This window comes from Sinocyclocheilus anshuiensis, unplaced genomic scaffold, assembly GCF_001515605.1.
Source record: "Sinocyclocheilus anshuiensis isolate Anshui unplaced genomic scaffold, SAMN03320099.WGS_v1.1 scaffold2184, whole genome shotgun sequence".
NCBI lineage: Eukaryota > Metazoa > Chordata > Actinopteri > Cypriniformes > Cyprinidae > Sinocyclocheilus > Sinocyclocheilus anshuiensis.
Genome location: NW_015547626.1, coordinates 83,815 through 95,339, shown reverse-complemented (window position 1 = coordinate 95,339; position 11,525 = coordinate 83,815). Strand labels below are relative to the sequence as shown.

Sequence of the window (11,525 nt, the reverse complement as noted above, 5' to 3'; positions counted from 1 at the left end):
CAATATTAAGCATTGCTGTATGATAAGAACTTTGCCTAGTGCTCTTATGAATGTTTTAGCATGACTTTGTGAAAGGTTAACTACTAAAACTGAATGAAATAGCAAATTCTTTATGGACAGTGTCTGCATATTTGGCATTTTAATTCTGTAACGTACTTGTTCTGCAAATCTCTGTAGTAGTTATTATGCTACTGTTTTTGATAGCATTGATACCATTTCTTACAGATAATATCACGATGATCATTGCGTTTGTATTACCGAATGTGGTATCCTGTTCTCTGTGGGCTTTTTAAAAATGTTTTATTACTGTCAGTTTTTAGTGCCGGCGATGCAGTGTTGCCAGGTATTGCTGTGGTAACAAACAAAAGCAAAGCCCCCAAAAATAAAATAAACTGAAAAAATGTCTAATCATTTAGATAAAGATATCGCTAACCCTAAACTGCAACTTTATTCACTTCCTAAAAGGTCACATTATTTTGAAAAAAAAACAAAACAAGTCTAAAGACGATTATAAAAACTGGATCTGGCAACACGGAGGCTGCATCCGCGCCTTCATTCACAATTCTCTCTCAAGCCGCGTTCACATGAATTGCTCGCCATCATTTTCACACCACAGACACTGAACAATCTACGCAAACCATGTAAATTTAATTATACATGCAGACACTCATAGGAGGACTTTTAAATGGCTAATTAGAAAGGTAGAAATTGCATGGTTTGCGTGGTGCCTAAACACACTACTGGTGACGGAGAGCGAGATCAGCGCGTGTGTACCACTGCAGCCGCGTTACTGCTGTTCTTCAGATGGTTGTGCAGGAGTTTAGTGGCTCCGTCCTGGAAGGTTTTGGGCAGAGCTCCTAACAGCATGGTGAACTCTGGGGTGTTCAGCTCAAACAGGGCGATCAGAACCATCTGAGCAGCCTGGAAACACACAACCAGCACAAAAAACACTAATGAGATGCTTTAACTGGCAATATGAGACTTTGTCACTTCACAACAGGAAGAGAAAATGACGTATCACACTGTCCCTGATTAGGTGCAAATGAAAGCATTTCAAAATCTTGCAATAACATGAGTTTGATACACATCCCAATGGACCTTAGTGAGGAGTAGACATCATGTTGAATCTGAAGCGAATGCATAAAAACTGTGAGGGATAGATATTTAGATTGTAAGGTCATAGGTCACATCTCATTTATTTTTTTCAAATTTTTTGTCTGCTGGAAATATTTGAACCAGTGTTATTTTAGTATAATTTATATGAAGAGTTCATTTGCAAAAACAGATAACTATTTTATTTATAAATTACTTTTTCATTTGTATTTATATCTCATACACACACAAACACTGATATTCCTATCATTATGGGGACATTTCATAGGCGTAATGGTATACAGACCAAACTGTATTTTCTATCCCCTTACCCTAACCCTACACCTAAACCTGCCCCTCACACAAAACTACAGCCATTTTTACATTTTGTAAAGTTTAGTATGCTTTTAAAGCTATTTTAATTATGAGGACTTAGAAAATGTCTTCATAATCAACATGTGATTCAAATTATTCAAAGACATTCACATGGTTTGATAACACTACAATCAGGGTTATTATAGTTATAAACGTTAAATGAAATAAAATATAAAAATGTATTATATTTCAGTTAGTTTCCAAGGCAACATTTCTCATTTTTATTTTTAGTTTAACATGACGTTCTAAAAACTAAAACTGAAATAAAAATTAATAAAAACTATGCAGACATACTTTTTAAAAAATACTAAAAAAAGAGACAAAAACATAACAAAATTACTAAAACATTAACTAAAATTACGATGAACACAGAAAATATAAATATAAAAAATATTTAAATATTGATCAAAACTATATAGACATTTAAAAAATGACAAAAGCACAACAAAATTTTTAAAATAATTCAAAATATTAATAAAAACCATAATAGTACTTCAGTGATACCATTTAACACTGTTTACAATAAGGTTGAATTCTTACCATTTATTATTCTTAGTTAATATTAATTTCAACATCTATTAATACATTATTATAGTCAAAAGTATTTGCGAATATTTAATGGTTCTGAGCAACATGAACTAACAATAAACAGTATTTTTATTATCTAACAATAATAAGGATTAATAAGTACTGTAACAAATAAATTGCTCATTGTTAGTTAAAATTAGCACATGCATTAACAATGTGTTAACAATGGTGTTTGAAAGAAAAGTTCAATGACAATCATACGAAATGTATAAACCAGACATTCAGCAAGGAAGCAAATTTATGATAATTATTAATAATTCAGCTATTTTCCATAACATTATTCAAATAGTATTTTTCTATTTTATTTCAAATTGTATTGTTATTATTATTTCAAATATTATTTTTATTCAAAATGTTTTAATTTGGTGGTTTGATGGACATTAAAATAAAGCAGTAAGAAGCATCAGAATCAAGGACCGGAACTATCTGTTTTATAAGTTATTTTTGGACACTGGTTATGAGCTCAATTGAAGGAGAGCAGGAAAACGTTGGGAAATGAGAAAATAAAGTCCAGACCGACCTTGAGGTTTGGGGTCTGAGTCTGATCCACGATAAACCGCATCAGGATGTTGAACTGCTGATCGTACGGAAAAGAGTCCCTGCGAAAACCAGGACGGAAAGAAGAAAATAAACAACGACTACAGGACAAAATTACAGAAATACAGTTCACTGCTGAACACTCTTGAACGCTTTATAGTACAAGCTGAGCTGGTTTCAGACCTGGTGACGTCGAGGGCCCGCTGAACTTTGGCCTGAACAGAGCCCAGAAGATCGGCCCCCATTTTCTTCAGCAGCTGCGTGAGCAGAATGAAGAGCCAGTCCTGAAGATCCTCTCGGTGCAACATGATGAAGTCCACCAGCGTCTCCAGGAACATGCTACTGTGACCAGCACTGTGAGTTTATACACACACACACACACACACACACACACACACACATCGGTGTAGAAACACAGGAAATGTGATTTAGCATCTCTGCTGTGAACTAAACTGAACTAAATGTTTCAATTGTTGCTTCATGTCAGTCTTTGGCCGCTGCATTTTTTCGAATGGAACAGCACATTCTGTATGAACCAGAATAAAATTACTTAATTAATAATTAATGCATTCAAATAAAAATAATTAATCGAAAAAATTTAAATACATTTAAAATATATTTTAAAAATTATTTTACTTCAGGTATTTTTCTTTTCATATTTTTAAGCTGAAGTACTAAAATAATTCAAAATAAACATGAAGTAAATTTGGTTTTAAATTTTTACATTTAATTACATTTTAATTTTAAACTTTATAGACGTTTAAAAAGAAACACACACAATTATTACTACTACTGTTACTGTTACTATAATTTATATTTAAATTCATCTTCACCTTTTAAGAAAATCATAAAAATATAACAAAATATACAAATAATATAATATAATAACTTTATTAATATAATAGTATTTTATTTCAGCTAGTTGACAAGGCAATATTTCTCATTTAGCTTGACATGATGAATTAAAATAACTAAAACCAAACTAAAAATGAATAAAACTATAAAGACGTTTAAAAAATAATAAAAATGACAATAACACAACAAAATCTCTAAAACTTGAACCTTGAAATTTAATTAAAATAAAAACTACAAATTAAAAAAAAATAATTAAAAAAACAGAAAATACAAAAATAAAAACTATTGCTCTCAAAGGTATTAAAATAACATTTGTGTGAGCAGCCCCGAGTTTTTAAAATGTATTTGTTTGCCAAGATTTTCAGGTTTGAAACACTTACTCTCTGAAGCATCGGCCCAAAGCAGCACCAGAACATAAAACAGAACAAAAGTCATCAGCATTAGAAGTCAAAACAAACATAAGCATTATTTAATGAAACTGTGAATGAATGAAGATGATGAAAGGTCACCTTGCTGTGAGGATCTGCAAACATCCGGGTGAAGATCTCACACAGTCTCTTCAGCTCCACACGACTGAAACACACATCGACACTCACAGCTTTACATCTGTATTACAATTCAGATTTCTAATGCACTTTTTAAGACACAATCATATTAACTGCAAATGGTATTATCATCAGAAATCTTCTAAAAAAAAAAAGCACTTCTAAAATGATATTTAATGTCAAACTAAATTATACTAAACATATATATAAATCGAAACTATCAAACTAAATAATTAAGAAGGTGCACAGATATAGAAATTTGGACTGATCTTAGTAATTACATTTTTTTTTTAAACTTATTTGAATAAAATTAAAATATTGAAATACATATATCTATATTTTTTTCTATTCTTAGTAACCAGTGTAGTTAATGCCTCATGTACCTGAGGACTCTTAGTAATTTATTTATTAATAAAACATTTTAGTAAAATTAAAACAATTTATATTTTTATAAAATTGAAATAATCAAACTAAATAATTATGAAGGTGCACAGATTTAGTGATGTGGACTGATATTAGTAATTTAATTTTTAAATTAAATAATTTATTAAAATTAAAATATGTAAATAAATATACATAATTTTTATTTTGTAGTAACCAGTGTAGTAGATGCCGAATGACTCTTCATACATTTTGTTTAATAAAATAAAAAGAATATAGATTACCAAAATGTAAATTATCAAACTAAATAATTAAGAAGGTGCACAGCTATAAATATTTGGGCTGATATTAGTAATTTATTTTCCTAAAATTATTAAAAAAAAATTTTTATAAAATGTAATAAAATATTTATAGAAATATATAAAATTATTATTTTTTTTTAATTATTTCTTTATTTTTTCTCAGTAAGTGGTGCAGTCGTGGCCTAATGGTTAGAGAGTCGGACTTGTAACCTGAAGGTTGCGGGTTCGAGTCTCAGGTCCGGTGGGGGAGTGAATAACCAGCGCTTTCTCCACCTTCAATACCACGACCGAGGTGAGAGGCTTGAGCTTAAAGGTTAAATGCAGAGCACAAATTCTGAGTATGGGTCACACTTCACTTACCTGAGCACTCTTTGGCTCTTCAGGAGGTTCTGGAGTCCCAGCAGCCCTTCTTTCCTCTCGGAGCAGTTGGAGCTGGCGCAGTGGTTCAGGATCTCGGCCACGTCCTCCGTCTGACGCAGGTAATGTGGAGCAGCGCTGTTACGGGAGCTGAAGGAGCGTTCGGAGCAGGCGCTGGATGCGTCGCTGTTTGCGTCGTCATCCGAGTACATGCCGGGAGATTCGTACCGCCGCCGCATCGGCCTCCGCTGCAGCACAAAGATGACTTACAAACACTACATATACACTAACAAGTGAAGAGTACGATTTTTAATGTTTTATAAAGAAGTCTCTTCTGCTCACCAAGCCTGCATTTATTTAATCCAAAGTACAGCAAAAGCAGTAATATTGTGAAATATTTTTGCTATTTAAAATAACTGCTTTCTATTTGAATATATTTAAAATGTCATTTATTTCTGTGATTTCAAAGCTGAATTTTCAGCATCATTACTCCAGTCGCATGATCCTTCAGAAATCATTCTAATATGCTGATTTGCTGTTTAAGAAACATTTATTATTATTATCATCATCAATATTTAAAACAGTTGAGCACATTTTTACAAAAACATTGTTACAAAAGACTATTTCAGATAAATGCTTTTCTTCTGAACATTCTATTCATCAAAGAAACCTGAAAAATTCTACTCCGCTGTTTTCAACATAATAATAATAATAATAATAATAATAAATGTTTTTTGAGCAGCAAATCAGAATATTAGAATGATTTCTGAAGGATCATGTGACTGGAGTAATAAATTACATTTTAAAATATATTCAAATAGAATTCAGTTATTTTAAATAGTAAAAATATTTCAAAATTGTACTGTTTTCACTGTACTTTGGATCAAATAAATGCAGGCTTGGAGAGCAGAAGATAATTCAAAAATTTAAAAAAACATTAAAAATCTTACTGTTCAAAAACTTTTGACTGCTAGAGTACATCTGTGAAATATTACTAAGATTGCGCCACGATGCATGCAGCTCAAACCTAAAGGAACGAACACTGATTAGACAGAAAAGAGACATGCAAAGGATTGACGGTCATGGATGTTTTTGAACAATTACATGCATGTAAGTGAATACAGCTGAATCCCATGGCCAGAACAAAAGCCATCTCAAAATCAAAAGGAAAAAAATAAAAATATACAATATCATTTAACTATTTGGGGTCAGTAATTTTTTTTGTTCGTAGAAATTATTAATATTATTTTTTATAAGTTAATAAATAATATTACTAATTAATAAATTATTTATCAACAGTGACAGTAAAGACGTTTATAATGTTACAAAAGATTTCTATTTCAAATGAATGCTGTTCTTTCGAACTTTCTATTCATCTGTGAATCCTGAAAAATAAAATGCATCACGGCTTCCATACAAATATTGGGCAGCACAACTGTTTTCAACATTGATAATAATAATAAGTTATAATCTAAAGACATTTATAATGTTACAAAAGATTTCTGTTTCAGATAAATGCTGTTCTTCTGAATTTTCTATTCATCAAAGAAACCTGAAAAATTCTACTCCGCTGTTTTCAACATAATAATAATAATAATAATAATAATAAATGTTTTTTGAGCAGCAAATCAGAATATTAGAATGATTTCTGAAGGATCATGTGACTGGAGTAATAAATTACATTTTAAAATATATTCAAATAGAATTCAGTTATTTTAAATAGTAAAAATATTTCAAAATTGTACTGTTTTCACTGTACTTTGGATCAAATAAATGCAGGCTTGGAGAGCAGAAGATAATTCAAAAATTTAAAAAAACATTAAAAATCTTACTGTTCAAAAACTTTTGACTGCTAGAGTACATCTGTGAAATATTACTAAGATTGCGCCACGATGCATGCAGCTCAAACCTAAAGGAACGAACACTGATTAGACAGAAAAGAGACATGCAAAGGATTGACGGTCATGGATGTTTTTGAACAATTACATGCATGTAAGTGAATACAGCTGAATCCCATGGCCAGAACAAAAGCCATCTCAAAATCAAAAGGAAAAAAATAAAAATATACAATATCATTTAACTATTTGGGGTCAGTAATTTTTTTTGTTCGTAGAAATTATTAATATTATTTTTTATAAGTTAATAAATAATATTACTAATTAATAAATTATTTATCAACAGTGACAGTAAAGACGTTTATAATGTTACAAAAGATTTCTATTTCAAATGAATGCTGTTCTTTCGAACTTTCTATTCATCTGTGAATCCTGAAAAATAAAATGCATCACGGCTTCCATACAAATATTGGGCAGCACAACTGTTTTCAACATTGATAATAATAATAAGTTATAATCAGAAAATCTTGAGCAGCATATTAGAATGATTTCTGAAGGATCATGTGACACTGAAGACTGGAGTAATGATGCTGAAAATTCAGGTTTAATCAAAGAAATAAATGACATTTCAACACATATTCACATAGAAAACAGTTATTTGAAATTTTAATAATATTTCACAATTTTTACTGTATTTTTGACTAAATAAATGCAGCCTTGATGAGCAGAAGAGACTTCATTCAAAAACATAAAAACAAAATACCGACCCCAAACGGTATGAAAATTAAGGCTATTTTAGGACTTTTTTGCATTCGGACATTGTTTTCATGCCAAATAAAAACACGTTGAAATATTCTCATCTCACTTTTTATACTATATTATACGTTTGTATGAAATGCCACAGACATGATTGGTTTATGAAAGATATTATGGTGAAGATTTTGAGAGGGAAAACACTCAATCAGGTGTCCATAAACCAACTACCTTATTCCTGGAGTCTCCTAAAAGCTGCAGGGTTTCCAGACAAATGCAGAGGGACAGTAAAGACAAAGACATCAGGAATATGATGACGGATAATAATCAGACTGGAGATGGAGGACGTGATTCTCACCAGAGCGTCTGCCACGGCCGCCTCCACCTCTGTGCCCGTGTTCAAGATCCGCATTGCCTGATGGATGAGACCGAACCGATCTGACAGAGACAGAGACAGAGACGGAGAGGGTTCAGTAACCACACACAACATCAATGTTCAGAAAAACCAAACACAGACACTGCATGCTTTTCATTCATCAGCATCACAGCACACAAGCGTACAAACACAGACTGATCTGACTGAAAACATGCAAGAAAACACTACAAACAAAACTCTGCATGTAAGAAAACAAATCAAGAAATTGCAAAACAACAGTAAAAACAACAAAAGTCAAAACAACAGTAAAACTCTCAAAATTAAACACAAATATGCAACGGGGCCCAACAGTCTGAAATAATGCTGAAAATGTATGATTCAAATTTAAATGATGAATTATTCAAATCTGGAAATAAACCAAGTTTTAGGATTTTGAATGAATGCATGAATTACATAAATAAATACATAAAACTAATAAAGAGCAAATGCATAAATATTTAAATAACTATATTTAAGTAAAACTAAAAGCATTTGCTACTTAAAAAAATCATTAACCGAAATAAAATAAAATATAGAATTTTTTTTACATTTTTTATTTTATTTTAGCTAAATAATTTCTCATTTTTAATTAGCTTAACGTGATGTACTAAAATAACTACATTTAAAACTGAAATAAAAATGTATAAAAACTACTGTATATAAGTAAAAAAAAATACAAAATAAAATAAGAATGACAAAAACACATTACAAAATTATTAAAATTGTAACTAAAATGACAATAGAAAATATAAAATTAAAAAATTAAAAATATTACTAAAAACTGATATTGATCTGTATATGAATATAATCAGAATGAATAAGTAAATAAATAAATGAATGTTGTCAAATGGACGAGAAATCTCTTTCTATGTGATTCTGAGGATTATGTTCGTGTGTTATTCAACTTTTGATTCAATTGCTAAGTTGATAACATCATTTTTAATTAAAAAATGTTTTTATATTATATTAGAAAAGTACAAAATATAAATTACTACACTTTTGGACCCCACTGTATATTAAAATTGTATGATGGCAAACGAGACATACATATTTATTTTTTCACACAAATAAAAACTTCACACAATATTCCATTAAAAAAAATATAATAATAAAATAAAATAAAATGCCAAGGCTGCAAGTAGATTTTGGAAATGGCATAAGGGAGAAATAACACACTACTGCCAATAATCTCAAAATCTCCAAACATCAGCTGATTAACTGGCCTGTCCAGTATTATGACATAAATGACAATTAAAAAAAAAACACATTTCACAATAAAAAAGAAAGCACAAAAATACAGCAAGCATAAATAACCGTCCAGTTCACACACTTTTTTTGTCTTGTTTTCAGCCAAAATATCTAAAACATTTTTAAATCAAGAAGGATTTTCTAGACAAGTAAAAATTATTGTCTTGGTTTCAGAAAAAAACAAGTCAAAATTAAGTGGGTTTTTGCTTAGAACAAGCAAAATAATCTGCCAATGGGGTAAGCAAAATAATCTTATTTCAAACAAAAAAAAACAAGATTATTTTGCTTGTTTCAAGCAAAAACTCACTTAATTTTGGCTTAATTTATCTGAAAACAAGACAATCATTTTTTACTTGTCTAGAAAAGCCTTCTTGATTTAAGAATTTGTAGATATTTTTGGCTGGAAACAAGACAAACAAATCTAAGAAAAGCATTTTTTGCAGTGCATCCAGGGAAACTGAGCTGGTGTTAAAGCTTCATCAGTTACAGTGAATGCAGAGATGGTCTCTGGCGCCACCGTGTGTTTGAGCTCATCTCACAGGAGTCTAAATCTGCTGAAACTCGCTCTAAACCTGAATGTGACTGACAGATACACTTCTGAACAGGTTCAGCATGAGCCCTGTTAAAAACACTGATGATCTGGATTCTGGTGCCGTGACCCGGACTCGTGCAATCACCTGTCTGCAGGACATCGCCGGCCGTCAGCGCGCTGGTGGAGCGAGAGTGTCTGTGGGATGCTGGGAAGGATCAGGTCACACACATTTCAGAAACAAACTCTCATTTTACTAGTGACACATGACAGTTTATTCTTTTAGTTCACTAACACGCTCGCAAACACAGAGAGTTAAATGAAGAGAAATTATAGGAAAGAAATATATGAAACCAACTGGTTAGATTTTAGAGTTTGGATGAAAGAGTTGCATTGATTTAGCCAGCAATATAAAATTAGGCAACACTGTGAATATAGCAATAATTGTAATACGCTTTCAATTTGGCTATCAAGTTCACAATGTTCATGAAGTCTCCATGTAATCGTTTTCTTATGAATTAAGATGCAGTAAATATACAAGTAGATGATATAATGCTGTTGTTTTATGTGTTGTTGTTATATTGGTGCATTAAAATAGTTAACACTATTTCAGAACAAGTGCATAAATAATAACCAGGTTTATTATAGTTAACTAAACCTAAAACTAAAACCATAAAAAACATTTTCGTTACTTTAAATAAATGTTAAAATAAATAAAATTAAAATAAAAAATAAAAATGATAATTTGTCATATTAATAATAGTAATAATAATAATAATAATAATAATTAAAGTTTCCCTTTCAAGAAAATCATAAAAATAGAACAAAATATGTAAAATATACAAATAATATTAATATATTATTACTACTATTATTTATATTCAAATTCACCTTTTAAGAAAATCATAAAAATGACAATGTAATGTAATATAATTTTATTTCAGCTAGTTGACAAGGCAATTATTCTCATTTATCTAAACTTGATATATTAAAATAACTAAAATTTAACTAAAAATTAATAAAAACTATACAGACATTTAAAAACGAATAAATATGAAAAAACACACAACAAAATTACTAAAACTTTAACTAAATTGAAAACGAAAAATTAAAATTAAAACTAATTCAAAATACAAATTAAAACTATAATAGTCTCTCAATGATAACACTGATATTGACCTGTATATGAATATCATCAAAAGGCTAAAAAATGTTAGCATATATATTTTGTCATATCATTCAGTCCTAATGTTTCATGGGACATTAAAGGCGAAACAGAAACATTTAAATCCAAACTACTCAAAGCAAACTCATTCATAGCTGAAGTGTGAGTAAAGACATGCGCAGGAGTCTGGTCTGGTCTGGATTTGGGCTCTTACCCAGCAGACTGAACCCTCGAGCCGGACTGGTGTCTCTGCTGCTCTCCCGACTGGTGTCACGACTACAGCCCTGACTCATGCTGGGGCGCGGGATACGACTGGCCCGCACTGACACGCACACACACACACACACACACACACACACACACACACACACACACACACAGACAGACACGGATACAGACACAGACACGCAGACACACACGCAGACACACACACACAGACGCACACGCAGACACACAGACACACAAACACAAACACAGACACAGACACACACACACACACACACACACAGACACACACACACACACACACACACACACACACACACACA

At 31.1% G+C, this 11,525-nt stretch overlaps 1 protein-coding gene across 1 annotated transcript in view; it reads right to left on the bottom strand.

Annotated features, from left to right (window-relative positions):
- The window catches only part of LOC107701787 (CLIP-associating protein 1-like), an 89,756-nt gene that overhangs the window by 26,452 nt on the left and 51,779 nt on the right, over window positions 1–11,525 (bottom strand). The window contains exons 26-34 of the mRNA XM_016503897.1: window positions 11,192–11,299; window positions 9,961–10,020; window positions 7,979–8,058; window positions 7,852–7,875; window positions 5,036–5,280; window positions 3,957–4,020; window positions 3,111–3,118; window positions 2,776–2,934; window positions 2,576–2,654 (exon numbers count right to left, since the gene is read on the bottom strand). Coding sequence (XP_016359383.1) covers window positions 2,576–2,654; window positions 2,776–2,934; window positions 3,111–3,118; window positions 3,957–4,020; window positions 5,036–5,280; window positions 7,852–7,875; window positions 7,979–8,058; window positions 9,961–10,020; window positions 11,192–11,299 — 827 coding nt within the window. The remainder of the gene's footprint in view (window positions 1–2,575; window positions 2,655–2,775; window positions 2,935–3,110; window positions 3,119–3,956; window positions 4,021–5,035; window positions 5,281–7,851; window positions 7,876–7,978; window positions 8,059–9,960; window positions 10,021–11,191; window positions 11,300–11,525) is intronic.